Source organism: Sarcophilus harrisii, chromosome 4, assembly GCF_902635505.1.
Source record: "Sarcophilus harrisii chromosome 4, mSarHar1.11, whole genome shotgun sequence".
Classification (NCBI taxonomy): domain Eukaryota; kingdom Metazoa; phylum Chordata; class Mammalia; order Dasyuromorphia; family Dasyuridae; genus Sarcophilus; species Sarcophilus harrisii.
The window spans coordinates 438,481,052-438,508,728 of record NC_045429.1 but is presented as its reverse complement, the minus strand read 5'-3'; the positions used below and the strand labels follow the sequence as shown (position 1 = coordinate 438,508,728).

At 40.5% G+C, this 27,677-nt stretch overlaps 1 protein-coding gene across 2 annotated transcripts; it reads left to right on the top strand.

The window, feature by feature from the left end:
- The first annotated feature begins 2,585 nt into the window (after window positions 1-2,585).
- Window positions 2,586-26,752, top strand: CRK (CRK proto-oncogene, adaptor protein). 2 transcript variants are annotated; one of them, XM_031967775.1, is made up of 3 exons: window positions 2,586-2,935; window positions 10,741-11,106; window positions 23,857-26,752. In XM_031967775.1, the coding sequence occupies exons 1-3, from the start codon at window positions 2,668-2,670 to the stop codon at window positions 23,862-23,864; spliced, it is 642 nt and encodes a 213-aa protein (XP_031823635.1). In that variant the 5' UTR covers window positions 2,586-2,667; the 3' UTR covers window positions 23,865-26,752. The 2 variants fall into 2 exon arrangements, with proteins under 2 accessions (XP_031823635.1, XP_031823634.1); XM_031967774.1 differs by having other exon boundaries at window positions 10,741-11,276.
- Window positions 26,753-27,677: the final 925 nt, after the last annotated feature.

Here is a 27,677-nt window from a genome sequence, read left to right as displayed (position 1 = left end):
ACCTGTGAACAGATCCAGCCACTCTGGAGAGCAATTTGGAACTATGCTCAAAAAGTTATCAAACTGTGTGTATCCTTTGACTCAGCAGTGCTACTACTGGGCTTGTTTCCCAAAGAGAGCTTAAAGGAGGGATGTGCAAAAAAAATGTTTGTGGCAGCCCTTTTTGTAGTGGTAAAGGATTGTAAAATGAGTGGATGCTCATCAGGTGGAGAATGGCTGAATAAGTTATGGTATATGAATGATTTTATTGTTTATGTTACTTGTTGTTATTCTGTAAGAAACAACAAGTAGGATGATTTCAGAGAGGCCTGGAGAGACTTACAGGAACTGATGCTGAGGGAAGTGAGCAGAACCAGGAGGACATTGTACATGACAACAGCAAGATTATATGATTAATTCTGATGGACGGGGCTCTCTTCAACAATGAGATGATTCAAACCAGTTCCAATTGTTCAGTAATGAAGAGGGCCATCTACATCTAGAGAGAGGACTATGGGAACTGTGTGTGGACCACAACATAGCATTTTCACTCTCTGTTGTTGTTTGCATTTTGTTTTTTCTGTTTTTTTTCTTTTCCTTCTTGATCCAATTTTTCTTGTGCAGCAAGATAACTGTATAACTATGTATACATATATTGGATTTAACATATATTTTAGCATATTGAACATATATTGGACTACCTGCCATTTAGGGGAGGGGGTGAGGAGGGGAAATTTGGAACAAAAGATTTTGCAAGGGTCAGTGTTTAAAAAAAAAAAAAATTACCCATGCATATGTTTTGTAAATAAAAAGCTTTAATAAAAAAATGAGGTCCTCCTTTGAGTTGGGAGGAGCAATTAACATTAGGGGGTGCCCGAGGTTCCCAGGGAGGCAGCTTTCCAGTTGGTCCTTGAGTCCTCGAAGGCAAGGAAGGATCACGGCCGAGACAAAATTTGGATGAGGGAGGCTGGAATCTACCTTCTAAAACTGGTGGCTCCGGATCGGCCACAGGATTGGGAGAGACTAGATTAGGTGAAGCGGGGAATGCGACAACAATCCAGGTGGTCTGTACCCCAAATTACCTTGTATTTGTTTTAAGCATAAACACATGCTATATATATTATCTGTTGTGCGCATGTCACACAGGGTATATGTGCTGCAGTACACGTGCATCCATGCGCGCGCACACGTGCATCCATGCGCACGCACACGTGCATCCATGCGCGCACGCACACGTGCATCCATGCGCACGCACACGTGCATCCATGCGCACGCACACGTGCATCCATGCGCGCGCACACACGTGCATCCATGCGCGCGCGCACACGTGCATCCATGCGCGCGCGCACACGTGCATCCATGCGCGCGCGCACACGTGCATCCATGCGCGCGCGCACACGTGCATCCATGCGCGCGCGCACACGTGCATCCATGCGCGCGCACACACGTGCATCCATGCGCGCGCACACACGTGCATCCATGCGCGCACACACACGTGCATCCATGCGCGCACACACACGTGCATCCATGCGCGCACACACACGTGCATCCCTCAGAGTGCGCGCGCCTTGAGGGCAGGTTGCGCCCTCTTTGTGCGTCCGCCCCTCTGTGCCCGGGACAGAGGCGTAGGGGAGCGCTCGCTGACCAGGAGAGAGCGGCTGCAAGGGTAGGTTGGGCTCAGGTGGTGGAACACGGGCATGAGAGCCTCTTTCATGGAAAGCCCCAGAAGGTTCTGAGAAAGGGCTCGCGCGCAGATCTTTGGGGAAGGGGAGAGAGGAACTAGTTAACGAATTAAAAATGGACGAGTGAGAAGACTTAAGCACAGGGGCTCAGGTTCCTTTTTCCCAACACTTTATAAGGGTCGCTTTTTGCGTTCCCGATTCTCTCCGTCCTTCCGGGCCCTGCCCCACGCGCGGGGAAGCCTTGCCCGCCCTCAGGGGGTTTCCATTCTTCCGGTCGGGAAGGCCGTGCTCTCGCGTCCTTCCTTGGGGCCCGAACCGAGCCTCGCGGGCTGCTCCTCCGCGAGAGGAGGGGCTGGGGCAGCGCGGTCCCCGCCCCGCTCTGGGGCTTTTCGGGCTCCGCGGGGTCCCGAAGAGGAAGTCCCCCGGAAGCCAGAGCTTCCTTCCAGCCCCAACATTGCATTCTGTGGTTCAAGGATTTCCCAGCCTCACGGCGGGAAGTGGGGAAGAGGGACAGGGACCCCCCCCCCCCCCGTAAAGCCCCGCCCCCTGCTCGCCTCCTCGGCCCCGCCCTGGAAGGTGCTGCAGTCCCGGCCCGGGCCAGAAAGTGACACCCGAGAGCCCAGGGAGGGGGCCTGCGAAGCCCGCGCGAGCGGTAGCACGCATGCTCGCGCTTGCCCTTCTCCCAATGGCGGCCGTCCGTCTCTTTTCCCGGCAGGCCGCCCGCCCAACTCCCGTCCCCCGCCCCCGGCGGAGCGCGTCACTTCCGGTGGGGAAGGCCCGCCGCCGCCGCCGCCATTTCGGGCGCTGCTGAGGAGCGGAGGCCGGAGCCGGTCCGCGGGGCGGCGGGCGGGCGCTCGGTCGTCGGTCGGGGCGGGCAGGCCGGCCGGCCGGCGCGCGGGCGTGGAGGGACGCGCTCGCGGGCGGAGGGGCGGCGGCGGCGGCTTCGTCCTCGGCGGGCCAGGCCCGGGCTCGGGCCCAGGCCCAGCGTGTCGGGGCGGAGGCGGCCATGGCGGGCAACTTCGACTCGGAGGAGCGGAGCAGCTGGTACTGGGGGCGGCTGAGCCGGCAGGAGGCGGTGGCGCTGCTGCAGGGCCAGCGGCACGGGGTCTTCCTGGTGCGGGACTCGAGCACCAGCCCCGGGGACTATGTGCTCAGCGTCTCGGAGAACTCGCGCGTCTCCCACTACATCATCAACAGCAGCGGCCCGCGCCCGGCGGCCGCCGCCGCCGCCCCGCCGCTGCCCCTGCCGCCGGCTGCCGCGCAGTCTGGGCCCGGTGAGGGAGCGGCGCGGACCCCGGGCGGGGCGGGAGGCGTCGGGAGCCCCGGGGTGCGGAGAGGGGGCCGGGCCCGCGGGGGGCGCGCGGAGAGAGCCGGGGCTCTGCGTTTGGTAGGCGCCGGGCCGGGAGCGGCCGCCCTGCCAGACGGGGAAACTGAGGCTTCCCGACCTGGCCAAGTGTCATGCCCGGACGTCCCTTCCCCGAATTCAGAGGGTCCTTGGGGCGTGGATTTAGGGCCGGGGGGCACCTTGCAAGGGAGAAAGCCGAGGCCCGAAGGGCCGACATGGCCACAGCCTGCAGCATCCTTGGATTAAACGTGCTTATTATCATTTCACTTTGAAATGAAAACCTTCCTGCCGTCTCTGTTGGCATTGACGGCATCCGCCGGCACAGCTTGGCTCCTCAGAAGGGTCCTTCTGGGTTCTGCCTTTCCCCGGGATTTGAGATTGGCGTGCTCTCCCTCCCGCTCTGACCCCGAGTCATTTCTCGGACACTTGTAAGGCTTTTAGGCTGGGCTCCGTGTGAGCCCTCCGAGCAGGCGGCCGGACGCAGGAGAGTCCTGGGGACTTGGCCGTCCCTGGAGGGGCTCCGCCGCCCTGGGCAGAATTGTCACTTTGGGGTCAGGGATTCCAGGAAACAACTGTAGTAGTGAATGACTGGGGGGGGGGGGGGGGGGGGAGGTGAGTGTTTTACTTCCAGAGACGACTCTTACACATGTAAGTGGACTTGAATTCCTTTTCTTGGATTCGAAGTCTGGAAGGAAGCTTGGAGGTTATTCTGTCCAAGTTCCCCCTTTTGCCCACGAGGAAAACTGAGGCTTTAAGTGATTTTTCCCCAGATCATACAAGAATGATAGAACTGAGACTTGAACCCAGTTCTTTTGACTCCAAAATTGCATTTTCCTACTGTATCACTCTGTGCTCTAAGCTATGACCAGGGTACCTTTTATTGTGTAGTCCTGGGGGTTTCTGGCATTTAGTAGAGGCTTCCAGTGCTTCCCTTTGTTTTCATAGTTGACAGTTAAAGATAACCCTCAACAACAGCGATATCTTCATTTGATGTTGCTGTTAGTATAATAGGACAAAAATGACTTCCATTCTGTTAACTGCCAAGTGTCTTGAGGTTGGATTCAAGCTAATCTCTTTGATTTGGAAGACATCCTTTATAACAGACTTTTAAAAATTTAAATGTTCCTAATATAGACCATCTTAAGTCCAAAAGTCAGGAGAACTGATAAATGCTGTCATGTTGATAGAAAGTGTTGAAAGGAATCAATGACTTGTAATGATGGAGGTTTTTAGTTTTAAAGTTTCTCACTTTAAAATGTGCTTTTGAGGGTTTTTTCCCCCAAAGAAAATTCATAAAATTGCACATCTTTTCCAGATTGATTAGTGTCTTAGTAATTCAGTATTGGGACAGTGTTAGCCCACATGTCCAATGTTTGTCCACAGTCAGTTTTCTCCCTAGCCTTGAGGTAGTTGGTAAGGGTATCTTGGACTGCATCTTGCATAGTAAAATGTAAAGGACTTCTGTTTTTCTCTGTATTCTTTGACTTGATGGTCTAATATGGAGCTGAAGGCTAGGTGGATATTGTTAGTCTTCTTCACCCTGGGGTTTTAAATCTTGGTATCAATATATTCCTTAATAGAGGGAGGACCTCTCTTTTTCAAAGCAAAATGTAACTCAAGACACTTCCTTGGCCCAGCCAGGGATGTTAGGATTATCATTGCTGTGTGATTAGGAAAGCAGTTCAAAGGGTAAAAAACAGCTGGGTTGCTTTCTACCACATTATCTATTTTCCATTTAGTGTATTTCATTCAGCTGCTGTGTATTTTTTGAATGTTATTTCTGCAATGCCTTTACTGTTTTTTGAAGTGATATAGGAAGTTGGTTTGAATTTTGTTGGGGAATATAGAAGGTCTTTTGGCCATTTCAGGATTCCAATAGCTTTCAAAAGAGCATTGCAATGGAGGAAGGAGCACCTGGGAATGTGAATAGTTCAGTGCCTTTGCTTCCCATGGGCCTTGGTTTTGTTCAGTGCCCAAGCTGAATGGAGATTGTGAAGGAAAACTATCCCCAGTCCTTTGCCATCCTTTGTTTAGGGCAGGAAGGTGGGGTGGGGAAGGAAATTGAGAGCTTCTAAAAATCTTTGGCAGATTGGATAAGAATTCATTTAGAAAGATTTATGCAAATGATTGCTTTGCTCTTCTGTAAATAGAACATAGGCAGCAGCAGTTAAGTTAGGATAGATATTTATTTAGGGTGGTATTAAGGGTTACCTGCTAGCTTATGGCAAGGAAGGTAGGGTTTGAAGTTGGGCTTTTCAGTTGAGCAACTCTAATATAGAATGAATTACAGAATATTAAAACCGAGAAGTACCTGAGAGATGATTTAGGTACTCTCATTCTTAACAATTTACAGTCCCTTGGTATTCAGTTTAAGAAATACAATGTGCATTTACCTTTTCACCTTCAACTTAAAATGATTGTAATTAGGTATTCCCCTTGTAAAATTCTGAGATGGGAAATGGAAGATACAGTTTCCTTCCTTGAGAAGATTATACTTTAGTTGGATAGTCTGGATGAACATTTACAAAGTAATAAAGATAAGTTGTGTAGATGATGCTTAGTAGAAAGAGAACCAAGATCAGACAGTGTGAATCAAGTAAGATTTGAAATAGGTGAATATTTGTCACCAGCAATTACCAAGCCTTCCTATATATTAAGAAGAGGGGGGGAAAGAAATTGCATATGAAACTGAACTTTTATGTATGTTTTTAAAAGTATATCGTTTTAAGATAGTGACAAAATTGCCATGTTTTGTGTTTACTGCTGAACACTTGGTTTTATAACAGAGGTTTTTCTTTTGATTTTTAATATTGGTATTCTTTTGGGGGGGGATATCTCTATTCACTTCTACTCACTCCCACCCTCAAACTGAAATCTTACTCAACAATTAGGTATAATTAAGCAAAATATACCAGCATATTGGCAAAGTTTTAAATATATATCTCATTCCTGACCGATAGCCCACCAACAGATGGAAAGTATGCTTCATGAGTTTTATGATTGGTCACGGTTTTGCAGCTTTTGAAAATTGTTTTCTATTAATTATGCTCATCCTGTAATTGTACTCCTACATAAGTTCATACTAATTTCTCCAGTTTCTCTGAATTCATCATATTCATCACTTAAAAGTGGAGTAATGTTCCGTTCTATTTCTTTACCACAGTTCAGTCATTCCTCAAATGATAGACACCCACATTGTTTCCATTTCTTCTATATAACATATGGGGCCTTTCCATTTAAGTTACATGGAAAACATGAATTGTACATCACATTTTAAGGAAAGCAAGAGATGTAGAGAGGGCATGTTGGCAAAAAGAATGTTTTACCATTTCATTGTGAACTCAGTGCAGGAAGCAGGTCTTCCTCGTTTTCATGTACCCACCGAAGTACAACCATTTCAGTGCTTGGTGTGGTGCCTCTCAGAGTAGACATTCAGCAGTTGTTGAATTGGCACATCTAACATTTTGTGCCAACTATGTACATCAGAGAGCTTTCAACTGCTCCATTGGCATTGGGTTCTTTGCAATGTTAGGTAGCCAATGTTCCTCCAGATGACATTGTTAAGGCAAAGGTCCTTCCTTTATACCTTTCTACCTTTGGGCCACTTGGGCCGCCTTTTTTGTTTTCAGACATTCCTGTCTCTGGCCATCTGACAACCTAATCTTCATTTCTTATTCTTTTCTTGTGTTTGCAGTCTTTGCCTTAGAAAATGTCATTGGATGGTTCTGCATATTCTGGCCTATGGGATAATTTCTTCTGAGGCTACAGTGGTAGGTGTCAAGTGTTGTTAGGATAGGTCTACCATTTAAGAAACTTAAATTGCATAGAAATGGATGTGGTCTGCTTGAGAGAACACAATAATCCTCGGACTCTGGGGAAGCTTTAAGTCAGCAATCTTTGTGGCTCTTGAGTGTTCATCCTTTGAAGGGCCCCATCAGTATCTGTGACTACCATTGGCAGGCTGAAGACGTAGGCAGGAAAGATGAAAGAAAGAGGATTATAGATAAGGGGCAAGGGAAAAGAGAATAGAGAATGTCTTGAGAGATAAAGACAAGGCCACGAGGCTAGTGTGCTTTCTCTTCATGCGCTACTCATTGGACGTGGTGCTCTGGCTTGGGCACAGCTTTTTCTCAGTTTCCACAAACCTTCCAGTTACTAAGACTGTCAGATAAATAACCTGAAGACCCAGGTGCTTAAATGAAGTCCTGATGGAAGACTTGCCTAAGTAAAACAAAGCAAACTTTCAGAGAGAGAGAGATGTGTTGCTTTCCTGTTCAAATTCTAGCTGGCAATAGACATGAAAGGAGTTTCCACACCTGAAATTCTCCATGATGATGGGGAAAATAAGTTATATTCCCTCCCCTCGTCTTCCCAAAAACTATTCTTGGGTGGGTGGAATTGCAATTAAAACCTAGAGGAAAGAATTGGGAACTTTACATCTATATTTCTACATTATCCTGCAGTTTTGTTTGGCCTGGTACCTTGCATTTGTTTCTATGCTGATGTGGCTTCTGCTAAAAAGAACTGGGAACTGGGTCACTTTGGGACCAGTTTGTATTTTGGGACAAAATAATATGGTAGGTGGAATATAGGGGGGTGAATTGGGGTAGCTTCATATCCTAGGGAACTTATAGGAGCCAGTATGGGTCCAGGCTATCTGATCTTTACAAAAGATATTTTCTCCAATGCCTGTCCCTTAAATTTTACCTTTGTCTTAGAGTCCTTAGGAAAGTCGGGGGTGACAGTTATTTCATACCCTAAACAGAAGGAACAACTTTTGATACTTGGAGACAGTCTCCTCAAATTTTCATACTAGATTTAAAAAAAAAAAAAATTTACAAATTTCTTTACATAATGGAAATCAGTGGCAAAATGGAATTCATTGTTTAAAATAAGGACTTTTGTGATCTATCTCATTCTGAGATACTTGTAAATATAGCTAGATTCTCCCTCTCCCAAGTAAAAAGGGAGGCTGGTGACAACTTTCCTGTGATGTAGCTAGTTGGTTGAGGGCTGGAGAAAGTATTAGAAATCATTCATTCCCTTCTGCTTGTCTGAAGCAGTTTTCTGCCTCGGCATGTCTCTTCTGTGACCCATAATCTCAACTGACCCAGACAAGAGAATATTGGGCAACGCTCTCTGTTATTTCTAGTAACTCTGTCTTAAACTTGGAAACTAGGCTGATGAAGGAAAGGCCTTGTTCTCATCCTGTGCTCAGAGCCTCTGAATTTGTATCAATCTCTGACAGCCCCTCTAGCTATAGGACTGGGATTCTAGTTAATTGCCCAAAATTCATTCTATGCTGGGAGCTCTTTGGGTCGCTTTTTGCTTGTTCTTAGTCTATGTCTGCTATGGGTTTGTGCCCTAAGACTTGGGCATTCATCTCAGTGTTCTGGTTTGGGGCCTGTACCCAAAATTTCTGGATTTGAATTGGGTCTCTTGCCTGGTTTCCTAACTAACTTGTTTCAGCTTACAACTCTGAATTCCACAGATAGACTTTGTGTTGTGCAAGGAATGTGTATATTTACTCATGAGAAGTGTACTGTCCTTTAAATTAGGGCTTTGTTCTTCAATTATTCAGCTGGGGTGAAAAGAGAAGGCACTGCAGAACTCGTTCTGAATTGTAGGCCTTCAAATCCATGAAGTCCTTTCAGAGTTCATCTTTTTCTTTTCACCCTAATAATAAAGTGAATTTTGTTTTAAAGGCATATCTTTATTCTTTCCACACTTATATGTCATTCATCTGTATAACTTTTAGTAATTCAAGGTTTTAAAGATCTGGAATTTCATTGGTTTGGATGTTCACCCTCCCAGTGCAATGCCTTCATGACTTAGAAAGATAGGACTGAAAATCACATTGATTAACTTGATAAGGAGCAGCTCCAAATTTAGGTAGTCTGGGTCTCAGACAACTGGCATGTAGGATAGCAGTCCATCTCTGGACCTAGATTTATTTGAAGTCTTTCTAGCCTGCCCCAACCTGTTCTCTGCTGGCAAGAATCCAGGGGACATGTCCACACATAAGGAGGCATCCAAGGAACTCTTTTAGCATTTCCAATCATCTCATTCTTTCTTGGGGTTGAAATCCTCATTCCTTCCCCTTTCCCTCCAGTATTACAGGGCAGCCAGGGTAGTTCATGGTCTGAAATCAGACCTTATGTCAGATGTGGCCTCTGATATTTGTTAGTACTAGTTGTGTGTGACTCCGAGCAAGTTTTTTAGCTTTGCCTCAATTTTCTTCCTGTGTAAAATGGAGTTCTTACCTCCCAGTGTTGTGAGGATCAAAGAGAATAATTGTAAAGCACTTAGCTCAGGACTTGGCACACTGTAAGTGCTATATTGTTAGCTGTTACTATTCCTGATTAGAGGGCAAAGACTACCTTTTGCCTCTTTTTCTCTGTTCTGGGCTTACTACAATGCCAGGCATATAATAGATTTTTTTTGTTGTTGAGGCAATTGGGGCTAAGTAACTTGCCCAGAGTCTCATAACTAGGAAATGTTAAGTTTTTGAAGTCGGATTTGTACTCGGGTCCTCCTGACTTCAGGGCTGGTGCTCTATCCAGTGAGTCACCTAGCTGCCCCATATAATAGATTCTTAATAAATATTTACTGATTGATTGAAAACAGTTGATAACTTAGTTTTAGAGAGCTAGCTGGGACACAGACACTAAGTAACTTTCCTGTGGGTATATAGAGCCAGAGATCTGTATTTCGATTTCCCTTCATGAGATAATTTGGATTTGCTAACAGATTGAAAAGTTTGAGATTGGGGCATTGAGTAGGATGGGGTGGGTGTTTTGAACATGGAAATGCATATGTATCTATAACAGTACTCAAACTCTGATATTCCTTAACTCTCCAATCAATCTTCCTGCTAATCACTATGCAATGCTATCTCAATTATAGGATAAATGGCTTCTGTTTCCTTAAATTTCTTCTTAAAATTAGCATTGATAACAAAGAATAATAAATATGGATTAAATTAAGGATCCTAAAATTTAAATGATAATTTGATTTGAAAATAACTATCATATATATATAAAAAGAAGATTAAAAACAGTATATTCTGTGTCTCCCTCTAAATCTCTCATAATACTGTTGAAAAGCTTGTTTCTCATTCAGTGGCAATTTTGCTTTTTATTTGGTCGCATGTTCTTTGTCCTTCCATTTTAGAACCTTAGGGCAGAAGAGAATATATTGCAAAATTCATTCTCTTCTGGTAGGCTAAAATCATGTTTTATGAAAATTTAGTTCGCATGTACTTCACTCCCTTATTTTAGATTTAGCAGTTATAATCTAGCCGTAGCTTTTTCATGGGTCTTCCCATATTTTCTAGTTTACTGTCAATCCGATTGCCACTTTGAACTGTGGAATCTTAGGAATCAGTTTCCCATAATGATCTTCTTTATGTGATTGTAACAGAGACATTTAAATTTATTTTTTCCGGTGCTGAGTAAGTTTTCACAGATAATATTGGAAACAGACATATTAAATGGTATAGTCTGTGAAACATGTTCTGTCTTGGAATTCTCTCTGAGGTCTAGGTTTTGACTATTTCTGATACTATTAAAATTAACAAACTATTTTGTAAGTGCTGCTCTTTTCACATGGTCATATGTTCAGTTATTTTACTGAGTTAATTGGGTATTATATTTGTATTTTACATTTAAAATCTAAAGTTTGTTTTGTATGCATTGCGTTCTTTTGAATAATATCTTGTTGTGTTTCTTTCAGGGCTGAACCCTACCAGACTCCGAATAGGAGATCAAGAATTTGATTCATTGCCTGCTTTACTGGAATTCTACAAAATACACTATTTGGACACTACAACCTTGATAGAACCTGTTTCCAGATCCAGGCAGCATAGTGGAGTAATTCTCAGGCCAGAGGAGGCAGAGTATGTGCGAGCTCTCTTTGACTTTAATGGGAATGATGAAGAAGACCTTCCGTTTAAGAAAGGAGACATCTTGAGAATCCGCGATAAGCCCGAAGAGCAGTGGTGGAATGCGGAGGACAGCGAAGGCAAGAGGGGAATGATCCCAGTTCCTTACGTCGAGAAGTATAGACCTGCTTCCGCCTCAGTATCAGCTTTGATTGGAGGTAACCAGGATAATTCCCACCCACAGCCACTGGGTGGGCCGGAGCCTGGGCCCTATGCCCAACCCAGCGTCAACACTCCGCTCCCTAACCTCCAGAATGGGCCCATTTATGCCAGGGTTATCCAGAAGCGAGTCCCTAATGCCTACGACAAGACAGCCTTGGCTTTGGAGGTACATAATGGGCAAAACGTAGAAAGAAGAGATCTGCTCCAGGGATCTCCCTTTCAGACATATTACAGCTTTGTAGACGTGCAGTGCGTGAGCACCAGCATTGTGATGTTACTGTAGATGTCAAACCAATAACTAATGATGTAGGAGTTTGATGTTGGAGATGAATACTTCTTCATAGAAAACCTAACCTAGAATGAATAACCATATAACTACTTGAAGCATGGCTACTGATTGTTCTTCATTCTGATTGATTTCTTCTACTAAGTATACTTGGGCTAATTTCATAATAACCCCATCTTTACAAGAAATAACCTAGAGTTTTCTCTAATGCATTCTAATTTCTTCCTTGTTTTCTCTGTCTTTTTTTTTTTTTTTTTTTTTTTTTTAAGGTTTGGGTTCATTCACAAATTTTAATGTAATAGGCAGACTGCAATGTCATAATATTAAATGTCACATTTTCCCCAAATACAGTAGTCTTAACATTATAGGGGGTGGTTTTCTCCAAATTTGGTTGTATTAACTGAACAGCCAGATAAGAATGTCAGGAGGAAACTGTAAAGCCTGTTGAACAGGTAAGGTGATTCCATAGGGTGTCAGTTTCTAGAAAAAGAAAGATATATTTTGGTTTCAAAGGATTCTGGGCTGCAGCCTTATTTACTTTTGCTTGTTTCTGTGTTTCTCAGGTGTTTGTACATTTCTCCAGGAAGGCATTCCCTCCTCTAATGGTGTCTTATCTTTGGTAGTACATACTCTTCTGACCAATAAGAATGTTGTGTTGATGGCTTTTCTTCATCTTGTGGCATCCTTGCACATTCTATTTGAGGGGAGTATATAATAAATAGCAAGGCCAGCACAGTTCTTTGATTCTACCTTTCCTCTGCAGAGTCTTGTATTTCAGTCTCCACTCGTGAGATAATTTGGATTTGCATATGGCTGGTTGAAAAATGTCAGTTGGGGATGAGGCGAGAAGGCTGGTGCTTTTGATGGTGGAAATGTTCCTGGCTTAATTTGGAGCATCTTCAGATTCCTTTAATTTGAAGTTAATGTCCCTGTTAGGTAAACTTCTCTTACATAGCTTTGTCCTAAAAAGTGAGTTTTCTGATTGAGTTACAGAGTGGTATCATTCATAATTGGCTATGTAATGAAAAGAAGAGTGCTGGAATGGTACCAATCCCAACTTGGAGAAACCAAAGGACTGCTTTCCCATTCAATGAGCATTTTTTTCCTAATTGTAGATTATAGCTGGTTTTAGTTTAATCACTTCATTAAGACCAGACTTTTAACTGGAGGTCATCCTTTCAGCATGGTAATAGAGAAATGTTTGAAGTTTAGAAAAGGAGAGAAAAGTTCATAATCTCTGGGTGTTTTCTTGAGTGTAAATTCCTTGGGGACAGGAGCCATTGGTTTCATATGGGTTTAGAATTCAATGTGGACCTGTAGGCAGTATACCTGATATGGTTAGAACTAGGCAGAATGTGTAAGATGGTGAAGATGATAATGGCACAGGCTGGCTTATAGTCAGGAAATAGATTAAGAAATTATTGCTTTCATTTCTGTATCCTTTTAGTTGTGAAGATAAATTGTTTAAGAGTTTTGGCTTTTATCATATAGGCGTTAGCACTTAAAAGCAGTCTAGCTTATTGTGAAATACAGATCTTGTAAGATTAAAACATTTATACTGATGTAAACACTTATGGTTAATGTTGATTAATATTTAGTTTTAGGATAAAAGTAAAAAGTTTATGAATTTGTTTTTATTGGCTAGGATGTTGGTGTTGAGCCATATACATTGATTGCTAGAGAGCATCACCACAAATTATAGTGATGTGCATTTAAATACATGATGAACTTTAGTGGTTTAAAAAAAAAATGGCTCATTATTAGACTGTTATTTATCAGGCCTCTGATTCTGTCTTATATTCTGATCAGTCATAGTAAGAACTTTCTGAAGGGCTGGTCCTGGAATGGTGGGGTACCTTAGAATGGAGCTTTATTGTAATTCTGCCATTATAGGAAGAACCTGAGTCCCTTTCTACTAGTGTTTGTGTGTAAAGTACCACAGTAGATGTTGACTATACAAAGACAAAAAGGAGACATTTCCTGGCTGTGAGTAACTTCTATTCTGCAGAGTAATTAAGCATATCCCTAGATCAGCAAATGCAAAGTAATCTGAGAAAGAGAAAAGCATTAACAACTTGGGGAAACTAAGGGTAGAAGAAGGAATCATTGAAGCTAAATGGAGAAGGTGCCTCTAGAACCAAGCTTTGAGGAAAGGTTAAATTTGGAAAAGACCTAGAAAATCATCTAGTTCTTCATTTTTTATAGATATGTCAGATATAATGGTTTGTCATTGGAACATGGTTGGTTATCCAGTATTTGGTTCTCTTTTTTACCTGGAAGAGAGGGAGTATATGGTTCAGATGTGAGAGAGAGAGAGTGTATGTGTATGTATGTATTGGATAAAAGTCATCCTTTGCTAAAACATACAGCCCTAACTATCCTTCCCTAGAACTACAGATGTGACTGACAAGCTCTATAAATGGTCCATTTTAGAGGAAACTTTTCATTCCTTTTTATTCAGTTCCTTAAATTGTACCCAAGTAGCTGCTGTAATCGCAGCATCTTATTTTGTGGTTTGCAGATGTTAACCTTCCTCTTCCATACTTTGATAGCAGATCCTAATCTCACAGCATCTCACTGGTATGTGGTGGCCCTGGTTTCTCACCAGCCCCTCAGCTCTGTACCAGAACATCCTGGTCAGGAGCCCACACCCTAGCACTTCATTTTAAATTGAAGGTATCGTTTAAGCTTACAAATAAGGAGACTTTGCTGTAGGAGTAGGGCTTCTTTGGACATAAATTATTTAAAAAAAAAATGCTCAGTATCTTGGGCCAGGTCTCCAGCACACAGATAAGGGAGCCATTAATCCACAAGCATTTATTAGGCACCTGTTGTGTTCTAAACTCTGGGTTTAGCAGCTGGTGACACACAAGAATGAGGCTGTCTCTGCTCTCAAAGAGCTTAAATTCAGGGGAGACATGAACATACATGTATCAACAATAAATAATACAGTGTATTATTGGTGAGGTAACTCTCAGGTAAGGAGGGAGGAAATTCGTTGTGTAAGAAGACATTGCTGGATTATATGTAATGGAGACCATTCCCAATAAGATCTGGAGTGAAACAAGGTTGTCCACTATCACCGTTACTATTTAATATTGTATTAGAAATGCTAGCTTTAGCAATAAGAGCTGAGAAAGAGATTAAAGGAATAAGAATAGGCAATGAGGAAACCAAATTATCACTCTTTGCCGATGACATGATGGTATACTTAGAGAACCCCAGAGATTCTACTAAAAAGTTATTAGAAATAATCCACAACTTTAGCAAAGTTACTGGTTATAAAATAAACCCCCATAAGTCATCAGCATTCTTATATATCACTAACAAAATCCAACAGTCAGAGTTACAAAGAGAAATTCCATTTAAAGTAACTACTGATAATATAAAATATTTAGGAATCTATCTGCCAAGGGAAAATCAGAAACTTTATGAGCAAAATTACAGACCACTTTTCACACAAATTAAGTCTGATCTAACCAATTGGAAAAATATTAAATGCTCTTGGATAGGACGAGCAAATATAATAAAGATGACAATATTACCTAAACTAATCTATTTATTTAGCGCTATACCAATCAGACTCCCAAAAAACTATTTTAATGACCTAGAAAAATAACAACAAAATTCATATGGAAAAACAAAAGGTCAAGAATTTCAAGGGAATTAATGAAAAAAAAATCAAATGAAGGTGGCTTTAGCTGTACCAGATCTAAAATTATATTATAGAGCAGCAGTTACCAAAACTATTTGGTATTGGCTAAGGAATAGATTAGTTGATCAGTGGAATAGATTAGGTTCAAGGGATAAAACAGTCAACAAATATAGCAACCTAGTCTTTGACAAACCCAAAGATCCCAGCTTTTGGGATAAGAACTTACTGTTTGATAAAAATTGCTGGGAAAATTGGAAACTAATATGGCAGAAACTAGGCATTGATCCATACTTAACGCCGTACACCAAGATAAGGTCAAAATGGGTTCATGACCTAGGCATAAAGAATGAAATTATTAATAAATTAGAGGAACATAGGATAGTTTACCTCTCAGACCTGTGGAAGGGGAAGGTCTTTATGACCAAAGCAGAACTAGAGATCATTACTGATCATAAAATAGAAAATTTCAATTATACCAAACTGAAAAGTTTTTGTACAAACAAAACTAATGCAGACAAGATTAGAAGGGAAGCAATAAAGTGGGAAAATATTTTTACAGTCAAAGGTTCTGATAAAGGCCTCATTTCCAAAATATATAGAGAATTAACTCTAATTTAAAAAAAATCAAGCCATTCTCCAATTGAAAAATGGTGAAAGGATATGAACAGACAATTCTCAGATGAAGAAATTGAAACTATTTCTAGTCATATGAAAAGATGCTCCAAGTCATTACTAATCAGAGAAATGCAAATTAAGACAACTCTAAGATACCACTACACATCTGTCAGATTGGCTAAGATGACAGGAAAAAATAATGATGATTGTTGGAGGGGATGCGGGAAAACTGGGACATTGATGCATTGTTGGTGGAGTTGTGAACGAATCCAACCATTTTGGAGAGTGGTTTGGAACTATGCTCAAAAAGTAACTACTGATAATATAAAATATTTAGGAATCTATCTGCCAAGGGAAAATCAGAAACTTTATGAGCAAAATTACAGGCTACTTTTCACACAAATTAAGTCTGATCTAACCAATTGGAAAAATATTAAATGCTCTTGGATAGGGCGAGCAAATATAATAAAGATGACAATATTACCTAAACTAATCTATTTATTTAGCGCTATACCAATCAGACTCCCAAAAAACTATTTTAATGACCTAGAAAAAATAAAAACAAAATTCATATGGAAAAAAAGAAGACATTGCTGGGAAGAAGAGAGGTGTTCCTGGCAGTGGAGGTGAAAAGGACACCGATCCATCACCACCAGGACTCATCTGGACCAAGGGGAAATGATGGTAGCCATGGGGGCATCTTAGCAAAGAAGTGGCGCCTCCTTTTAATGTACTCTATCCCAAAGTTTCTGCTTATTTAAAGGGCAAGTGGCCAGTTCTGGCAAGCTTATCATTAATCCTGTTTATGATAAATAGGATCAGCCAACAGAAATCTCTCTTGAAGAAGCACCTTGTGGTCCTCGGTTTCCTCACCTGTAAAATGAAGAGATTTGTTCCATTTGTTGAGATTGTGTCCACATTGCTTTAATAGTGTCTTTCACATCCTAGGCTTTAAAGAAGTGTTTTGTATCCTGCCTTACTAGGTAGACTCAGGGGCCTTAGTGAAACGAGAAAAGGCCCACATTGTATCATGAACTTCTGGGAGAATGAGCTTTTACTTCTTGGAGACCCATATTCTTATGGGCTTTTGATTTACATGTATCTTGTGGAAAATTTGTGGGGTGGGTAGATAGATGAAAGTCACTTCTCTCTGCCTCTGAAGAAAAGGTGGATCTCTGTTGTCTGGGTGAAAACTGCAAGTCTCTGGTGCTTCAGAAATAACCTTTGCAGGGCAGCCATGGGTTTCCTGTCTTTGTGGTGGATATAGCTATAGGTGCCTGGATGGAGTTTGGGGTTGCTTTACTTTGCTATGGGAAATGATTGAAGGCCACAGAAAAGAAAGGCTTCTAGCCAGGTGCTGGCTCTAGCTGGTCTTGGGGTTTTAATCCTTCTCCAAGTTTTAATCAAGTTATTTAACCTCCTACAGGTCTTTGTTTTCTTATATGAAATTAGGGGAGGGGCAGCTAGATGGTGCAGTAGATAGAGCAGCCCTGAAGTCAGGAGAACCTGCATTCAAATCCACCCTCAGACACTTAACACTTCTTAGCTGCATGAGCCTGGGCAAGTCACTTAACCCCAATTGCCTCAGCCAAAAAAAGAAAAGAAATTAGGGGAAACCTTTAAGCTAGACTTTAGAAAAAATCTTCATTTCCATAATATATTGTATCTTCCAGTTCTGTATCTCAGGATGTTATCTAATCCTCTGTTAAAATGCTGACAGAGACAAGGGTTCCAGACTACTTGAATTAGAAAATTAAGATGAAAAATATTGCAGAAGATTGTGATACTGTGATAGTTTTTCTTTCCCAGAGAGGTAAACTTTATCTTTGCTGCTGAGGAAAAGACAAATGTTGTCCAACCCATATCCTATCCTTGGAAGTTTAAGGTGACTGTTAACGCTTTCCCCTAGAAGTAGGCCAGTAAGGACTGACAGAAATTTCTTTTTCTCTCTTTCCCCTTCTCTCCATTTGGACATCAAAAAACGAAAACCCCTCGTACTAAATACCCCTAGTCAAGCAAAACAAATTCTTACGTTGTCCATGTCCAAAAATCTGTCTTCCCCTGCACCAAATCATTCTGTCATGAGGTGTGGTTCATTGTGCTTCATTTTCAGTCCTTTGAGATTGAGGTTTGTCATTGTGCTGATCGGTGGTCTTTAAGGCGTTTAAAGCTGTTTTTCATAAGTATAATTTTTTATACGATACACAGCATATTCTGTATATACTATACTATATATTTATACTGTACATAGTATAAATTGTTGTTCTGGTACTATACAAGCTACTTTACATCACATCGTAAAGATCTTCCCAATTATCTCTAAAACTATCCATTTTGTTACTTAAGGTCAGTCATTAATTATCCATTACATTCATAATCCATAATTTGGTTAGCTGTCGTCCAGTTGATGGACACTCCCTTTTAGTTTCCAGTTTTTTATTACTACAGAAGGAACAACTATTATAAATATTTTTGTACATGTGGATTCTTTTCCTTTTTCTTTGATCTCTTTAAGGTTTTGGCTTATAGGTAGTGTTGAGTGACTTTATGGAAATATTTTCAAATAGCTTTCCTTAGTGGTTCAACTAGATTATAGCCTGGTAAACAATCCATCTGTTTAATTAATGTTTCTCCCAAAACTCCTTCCATTTTCCTTTTTGGTTATCTTTGCCTATTGGATAGGTGTGAGGTAGAACCCCAGAATTAGCATGCACACACCCTCCCCCCCCCCCGCCCCCCCCCTTTCCTCTCTCTTTCTCTCCTCTCTCTTTCTCTCCTCTCTCGCGCGTGCTCTCGCTCTTGCTTTCTGTTTCAGGCCAGAGAAAGCATGTTTTCAAGGTGATGGATTATAAATTTTGAATATGCTTTGGATTATTGTAGTTTTTGTGTGGAGAGCCTCTGATTATAGGTCTCTTAATAAGAACTCACTCAGGCTTTTTTACCATAGTGTACAGGCCAGAGGGCTTAATATCCTGAAAACTGACAAGGAATGAGTCAGTCAGCTCCGTTCTCAGCTTGTTGGGCACATTTGATAATCCTCAGCAATGAAAGGAGAATTATTCTTGCTATTTTTGATTTTCCCCCAATATTCATGTGAAATCATCTTTCCATTAACAGTAGTCTGTTTAGATAGCAGAGCAAATATGAGTTGCTGTTTTTATAGAAGAGCACACTCCTTTGTGTCTTAAGGTTGTAACATGTTGGAAGAAAATACTAGGTTTGTCTGTTCTGAATTAGGAAGTAGTGCATATGGTTTCAAACCACATACATCCTCCTTATCTTCCTCCAGGCCTCCTTTCCTGCCTTGGTGAGGAAGACAGGACGGGATAGGGAGGGGAATAGGGAGGAAAGACACTTGAAGGACCATGAACATTCCAGAATGAAGTGTTCTTTTTAACACTCTGGGAAGAGAAACAGAAACAAAGAAAGAAGAGAGAAAGGTTGGCTCTGGGTAAAGAAAAGAAGTGTTCATTAAGTGTTTTGTGCATTAACTTGTAGTCTTGGGTAGGCTAAGTGAGCATCTAACTAATAGCAAGCAAAAAATTTAACGAATACTTATGGGAGGGAGGGACTTGGTTGAAGGAAGAATATTGGGGGAAAGAACATCTCATTCTGGTATCTGCCTATGAACTCTTGACTCCTAGGTAGGCTAAGTGAGCCACTCTTTTTATTATTTTTTTGTTAGTATCTTTTTTTTTTTTAACTTTTTTAAAATTCAAACTTTATTTTCAAAACATGCATGGATAATTTTTCAACATTGACCCTTGCAAAACCTTGTCTTCCAATTTTCCCCCCTTCCTCCCACCCTCTCCTCTAGATGGCAAAAAATCTCATATGTTAAAAATGTGTTAAATCTAATCTATACATACATATTTATACAATTATCTTGCTTCACAAGAAAAATCAGCTCAAAAAGGAAAAAAATTAGAAAAAAAAATGCAAGCAAACAACACCAAAAAGCGTGAAAATGCTATATAGTGAGCCACACTCAGTTCCCATCATTTTCTCTTTGGGTGTAGATGGCTCTCTCCATCACAAGCTCATTAGAATTGTGAGCCATTCTTTTTGTAGTTCTGTAGCTAGGTGGTTCTTTCAATTCCAAATAACCTCCAGTATGTCTTAAAATTACCGGCAAACCTCTTGTCTCTTTTTCTTCTTTTATTAATAAGTAGAAACATTATTTAGGCACAAAAGGTATGGCTTGGCCAGAGTCAAGTAATTAGTGGTTGTGGTAGACCTGAACTGAATGAAGTCTCTGAGGCCATTTCTCTTAGAGAGTGAATAGAAATGTGAATGTGGTATTACAGTTGTGAGTACAGATAGATCTTTGTGTGCCGTGGACCATTTGTCTGTCATTTAGTAAAGTTTATGAACTCAAAATGATGATTTTAAATATATACTATAAAATGCCTGCAATTATAAAGAAAATGAGTTACAAATGAAATGACGTTATCAGAATATTTAAAAAACAAAAACTCACAGGCCCCTGGTTAAGATCCTTGCAATAGTGTTTTAAAGCAATGGAGTCAGACACAAATAGAAATGGGGGCCATTAAACCATACATAAGGATTTCTGTAGGTGTAGATTTGACTTAAAAACACTTATCAACATCTAGGTTTTGTTGTTTTTGAGATTATTTTGTTGAATATTATCTGGTTTAGCAGCACTCCAAAATAGCGTGGTTATCTGTTTTTGGATCTCTATTTTATATCACCTCAGAATTTTGAACATATGGGAACATAAAATATAAACTTGTTCATTAAGCTCAGGTGTCGAGAAAGAATAGTAACTCAGATCTGGGGGTCTTAGCTAGTCAGGACTAATGTCAGAGTTTTGAACTCCATTTTCTTTTTAAGCTTTATTGATTTTTTTTTTTTTTTTAACATAAATCATTTCATGATAATCACCGAAGTTTCACTTGTAACAGAGGAAATCAGACAAGTAAAGTTGACCAATAAGGGGAATGTATCTTATATATCTTCTTCCATGCTGCCAGGGGAAGGAAGTGTTTTAGCATCTGCTATTTTCTTGGTCATCCCTGCTCTCTTATCCACTATTTCATTTAGCCCCTCCATCAGAATGTCAGTCTTCTGAGTCAAGGGACGGGTGTCATTTTATATTACTCTGCAGATGGCATCCAGTGGATGCTTGTCAAAGCTGTAAATAAATGACAAACAAAAAAGGGTAAGTGGAATGTACTTGGTGGTAGTTTGACCTTAACACAGCATGTGACTGTCAGACCAGAGGCATCAATTTCCATGACTTGTACAGTGGGGAGGGGGGGGGGGGGGTATAGCACACATTGAAGAAGTTTTGGCTTCTTCTTGGCTGAAGAAGTATGGCAAGGCAGAGATGTTCCCCAAAATGGTGAAAAGGCAGCAATAAAAATATGGTGAGTTAGCACTGAGCTAATATAAATGGGAAGAAACTAAAGTCAGAGTGCTGTTTTGGGGTACTCTAGCAGACATACACCCCAAGAAGTCCTCTTTTATCCAGAATTTCTTTCTTTCTTAGTATCTACAGATTGAGCTAATTCATTTTTTTTATCCCCATATGAGCACATTTCAGGGTTTCTGAACTGTTCTTAGGAAGTCATGGTCTAAGGTACTTGATAAACTTATGTGAGAAATGAGGTCAAATTCTAGGGAAATGCTTGAGATCCAGATTCTACCTCCTTTGACTCATTGTGTGAATATCTCCACCTTTTATTAACTGAGATTAGCCTCAGAGTCCTGGGATACCCTTATTTGTCAGTTTCCAAGGTTAACAACAGGATCAATAAATTTGTTTTTGTCCCCCCAAAAATGTTAATTTCCTAGAAGGACTTGTTTTTTTTCACCTCAAGTTAGAAAACATTAGGAAATAAGTTCCTCATAATACCCCCAATCTCTTCTCAAAGGCCTTTGCTTCTCTTAAATCATAAGGGCCTAGATTAATGTTAGAACTAGACACTGGCCTCCTTGGTTTGCTGAGTTTTCATATGAGATTTTGTGCCCTGACTCCCAGCATTTTCACTGACTTTTCCCTTATAGCTGGAACTCTTCTCATCCTCTTGACTCTAAAATTCTACTGTTAGTAAGAAACCTTTCTCAGCCCTTCTTATTCAGTACCTTTCTTCTAAAATCATCTCCCAACTAATCCTGTATCTTGTTTGAAGGTAGTTTTTTGCATCTAGTCTTCTCCCATTAGACTTGGCTCCTGGAGAGCAGGGAGTGTTTGGTGCCTTGCTTTGCACTTAGCACAGTACTTTATACATAGTAGGCCTTTAATAAGATTGTTGACCTTTAAGTTCGTCTAGTCTAAACCTGATTTATAGGTGAGCGAAAATGATCTGTCTCTGGTCATATTGCCCCTGAGCTCATGACCATTATATTGTACCATCTGTTTTATAAGTAGAAAATATTTGGGGTTCTTGAACTAATAAAAGTACCTTTTATAAACTAGTTACTGTGTGTGTGTACATATATTAAAAATTTCTTCAATCCCATTCTTCCCTTCCCACTGCACCACATAGCCCAATCTATTCTCTAAATGTATCGTACCAGTGCTTAACTGTCAGTGCTCTATAGAAGTCATCCGTGAACTAACTTTTATAGCAGTTTAATCATTCAATTTATTGATTTTGATCCGTTTGAGGGTTAATCACTGAATGTATCCTTCCAGTTCCCTAGATTCTAAACTCTTCCCTTTTCCTCCTTCACAAGTCCAATTAGTTGCCACCTCTTCTTGATTCTGCATCTGCAGCGGCTCACCTCTAAAACTCCTGCAGTTACATAGCTGTCATCTCTCTCCTGGATTATTGCAGGGAGTCTCCTGCTAGTTTCTCTGCCTTGGTCTAAACATGTCGCTTTCTTGCTTAAAACACCAATGGATTTCCATTATTTTCTGTGCCAAGGATGATTCTTTATCTCTTCTCGTAGACTATCTAGCTTCTTTCAGAATTTGGCTTAAGTGCTAATTTTCCCAGACTGGCCATTCTGATTTTTCTTCTGGTGATTGCTTTGTGTGTACTGATCTGTATTAATATTTTCTCCCTTATAGAAAGGAAGTTTCTTGAGAGCAGGAATTGTTCTATCTTTGTTTCTAGTGCTTCACATGGTGCTTAATATATAGTAGGTGTTTAACAAGTTTTGACTGAAATTCTAAAGTTAATAACATTGAGCATCTTTTACCTTCTGATTGATTAAATCTGTATTATTTGCCACTATTTGAATGTTTAGATTGAACTTTTTCTTTGTTCATGGTTAGAAAAATTAATTTTTACCTTTAGATCTCCTCCTGTGTTTTGTCTTTTAAGATATCAGTAATTAAATTATTTTTGTGAAGGTTTCAGATAACCATATGACCTTAATCTTGCCAGCATTCAATGTTCCTGACCCAGGTAAGGATATATGATTAGGTAGATTTCTGTCTCTCAAAGCAGGACAGTGTAGTGTGTGATCCATTAAGCCATCTGAATGTTAGAAGCTTCTAAAAAGGCAAAGCAAGAAGAAGAAAAATTTGTCTCTGCTGGAAAATGAAAGTATGGAGACTAGAAGTCACATTAGGGAACATCCTCCAAGATACTTTATAGCATAGCTACAGGAAGTACTGACCTGAAGAGTATGCAGCCATCATAGGAGGGCTACTCCTTATCTACAGATGTGGAATGAAGTTTGTTGAGGAAAGCATTTTATCATTCTTTCTTTGAATTAGGAGTGCATGGCAAATTTGGTTTTGCTTTTCTTCTTCTGAGGTCCCTTGAGCCTGGTCGATTTTGGTCAAGTAGGGCAGTGATTCTCGAGGTTTGTTTGGGCTGCATAAGCATGTGTAGGTATGCTACACTGAATTGGATCCTGGGAGTAGAAGCTAGAAATTTAGGCTAATGTTGTAGTTGAAAGACAATTCTTGTTAAATGATTTTATCTTGAGACATTTGAAATTCTACAGAATATTTTCCAGGATTGTTTTTTCTTTTCTTCTGTTCTTGGTATCTCTTAAACATACCCCTTTTGTATTAGCCATTAGAAATCAGCCTGGTGAATGAGGCTGAGCTGCTGGCAGCTTGCTGTCTGAGGCAGTGCCTAAACTTTTTTGGCCAAGTCGGCACCAAAATGATCACATGGGAAGGTCTTCCTAACCAGAGTACTGAGATTGTTAGCACCCATTCTTAAACTATAATAAAGTGCTTTCCTTGTTCTCATCCTGCAGGTCGGTGAGCTGGTAAAGGTCACGAAGATTAATGTGAGTGGCCAGTGGGAAGGGGAGTGTAATGGCAAACACGGGCACTTTCCGTTCACGCATGTCCGCCTGCTGGATCAACAGAATCCTGACGAGGACTTCAGCTGAGTGTAGCTCAACAGTTTTGCTGACAGATGGGAACAATCTCAGTTTTTTTTTTTTTGTTTTTTTCCAACTGCCATCTATACAATTTTCCTACTGATGTCAAAAGCAGTATAGTTTATATATAAGCATTCATTACCCATGATCTCCTGGGACTGAACTACTCCATGCCTAACCTTGGTTCAAAATATTCAGGGTACGAAACTGGATGGCTTCTGGGTCAACTTAGAAAATCACTAATCGTAGGTAGTAATGGCTGTTGGTCAGGCATACTGTTCTACCCTGCCTGCATTGTGTAAGGGAGAGCAAGCAGCATCACTTCAACACTGAATTTTGGTTGGGTTTTTTCTCCCAAATCAGTCATATAGATTAAATAGCTTACTCCCTTACTCTCAGGCAAAGCAAATCAACCTTAGGAAAATTGATGGACAGGTAGGAGTGGTGCATCCTGGTTATTATCCTTATTTACTTTGTGGTTTTGTGTTTTCATTCTCAATCCATACCATAAATGGCTATAGACTGTATTTTTTCATCATGAAGAAATTGTGCACAATGTGATTAGGAATTTTTAAAAAAAGGTTACCTTGCCCTTTGGGATTGCTTTGTAATTTACAGAAAATGACCACTGTAAGACATAGTCTGACATTTCAGATCCTAAGAATTTTGAGGACACTACTCGAGGCATATGTCTTCCTTTCTAGTCAATGCTTCTTATTTTTTCTTAGGATTGATTTAATATTAAATTTATTCTGCTAACACATGGCATTCTTTTTTCCCCTAAACCTACAGATTTGTAACTTAAGAGACCTGTAGGTTTAAGAACCAGTTGTGAAGTAGAATGTGCAGAGCTCTGGACTCATCAGCACATAGCTTTAAGCCAGTATTTGACTCAGTGGACAGACAGGCCCCGCCTTCCCTCCTAAAGGGAACAGAAGGGTCCCAAGTATCAGGAACTTCACTTACACTTACTTGGCCCAGTCAGGGCCTGAGCTGGGGCCTAAGGGGAAATCTCTTGAATTCCTGGATACAATCTTTGGAGTGGAAGGACCAATCACTTAAGACTATTCCATGAAAGGTTTTGGGGCCAAGTCCAGTCTTCTGCTTATGTGTAACCTGCATTCAGGGCAGCAGGATTTAGTGCTTGGAGCAGTGCTTCTAAACCAATCATGACAACAACTTGTGGATGAACCATTCATTGTACGTGGGCTAGATCCGTGCTTGAAGTAGTTCATATTGTAAACTGGCTGAATTGTCAGCTGGCATTTTGTGTTCAGATGTAGTTTACAAACCTTACTAACCATGATATTGGTGGGTTTTTTTTTTTTTTTTTTTAATGGAGTGAGCTGTTCCAAGTACACGGTTATGACCAAAAATGTTCCAGAACACTTTGAATACACAAACACGGAACATAGTGCCTGGTACATGAAGGTGCTTAATAAATGCTTGTTGATTGATCATGAGGCTTTTATAATTTTTTTTTTTAATGTGTCAGAGACACACACACACACCTCAAGACAAGGAAGTGATTTTACAGTATTTCCCCTGAGAGGGACGTGAGTTAAAGCCAGTGGAGGACAATCGATTCCCACTTGTCCCTGCTTAATTGTAAGGAACAATGGTGTGGATAACATAAAAACATTTATATTTGGCTTTATAACACATGTTTTATTAGATTTTTTTAATTGTTTACCTTCCTAATCATGTTTTCATAGGTTAATAAAAGATGAGTGTGATCACTGAGCATGCCAAAAGATGGTAAAGGGAAAGCAAGCATCCCAGAATCATGCTGTGTGACAGGTGGGGGAAAGCCTTGGGTTAGTGAGAGAATCCAGTGCAAATTTGAATTGACTGTAATTAAAATAGTAGTTTTACCTCACACTACAGTAAAACTTGAGAGACCTTTAATCTTCAGCTTTTCTTTATGTGTTAGCATAATGCTGCGCACATAGGCACTCAGTAAATGATTGAATTACTAGATTTAACTCATTTTGTTCTGCTTTGTCTAATTGGTTAGTCAGGTTTCAGTGAATGAGCACAGATTTTTAAAACCTAAATGCGTATTAATTCAGTGCTATTTCCCCACAAGTATGGTATTTGGAATCTTTGTGGAGAAAACTGTCAGATCCAATGGGGAATTTTGTATTTTGCTTTGCATTTGACTTTTAAATTGGCTTGTAATGGTTATATAATTTTATCACATGTAAAATTATTGGGATTCACATTTTTGCCCAAATCATGGTTGATCGTGACCATAAAAGCAGGGACTCTTCTATTGCAGCATTAAGATTTGGTTGTGCATGGGCAGTTGCTGGACCTTAAGAAATCAAATGTCTTCTATAAATACTCTCTGGAAGCAAAATATTAGTACACTATTTAATTGCAAATGTGTGTATTACATCACAGAGCAAAAATAAACCTGAATTGGCTGCTATGTTTTATATAATCTTTCAGCAAAGCCCATTCTTTCAATATTAGTGTTTGACATGATTAATTCTGGTTAATTTGTTGGAATTCTTTTTGTTAATAATGCAAATAGATAATTTTTAATTATCCTTTAGTAACATTTCACTGTAAATGGTTTGGAAAGGGTGATAAGCAAACCAATTTGAAACAAAATATAAACATGTGCCATTGTATTATAACACTATACACTTTCTTGACAGTTAAAAATTTTTTTAAAAATTTTTTTTGTAGCATGTAATGTATATGTTTATATATGTAGTAAATAAAAATATGGCCAAATGATTGGCTTGGTTATCAGTGATCTTTTGGGGGAAGAGTTTTATCTTTGAAGTTTTCTACAAGTTAATACACACAAATGAGATAAAAAAGATACAACAGCCTTGGTACAGTTACAAGACAACTTCATTTTACATACAGATTAATCCAAGAGTGACTGGGGATGTATAATAGTTGGCATCAAATACTTGAAACCTGCCCTATGGAAGAAAGCCTGCACCAAACTCAAAGCCCCCTAAAGCAACAGGCAGAAGTCTGGTATTTCTGGTCACCATCTGGTGATGGAACCTTTGGGAGGTGATGGATTAGTCTTTCCCAGAGGTCTTAGATTTGGAGGCTGGACAGTTTATTTTGGAGGAGGAATTCTTGAAGGTTCATGTTGCCCTGCATAGCCACTGAGATCTCAACTCTGAATTTCTCCAACAGAATGCAAACAGAAAAATGACAGGAATGTAGATTAAAGGTAAAGTTAATTTGGGGGTTTCTTGAAAGAGCTATTTTCAATTATCCCCTAAAGGAAAAAGATGGTTATTTGAAGGGCACCTTGAGAAGCAAAGATTTGATGCAGTAAAATGATGACAGAAAGGGATGGTGAGGTTTTGTTTTAGTTAAATGTTACTTTTCCTTGGTCCTCCACACCATGCTGTAAAATGAGGGCCTTTTCGATTTTCCATCCTTTAAATTGCTTTGCTGTAGATGGCCATGCTGAGTAGGAAGAGAAAACAGCATAAAGGAGCTGGTTTGTTTTTTAAACAAAGATTTACATCTGGGTAGCTTGCATATGATCTAATATCTCCAGCACCATTGGGAAGACCTTTGAGCATCCACAAGAAAACCAGATTCAGTTTCCAAATTTAAAATTTCAAAAGCCTCATTTCCCCTCCCCCTCCCCCCCACTGGAAGACACTTAAGGGTTGTGTAAACTGATGTAATCCTTTATTATAGGTCTA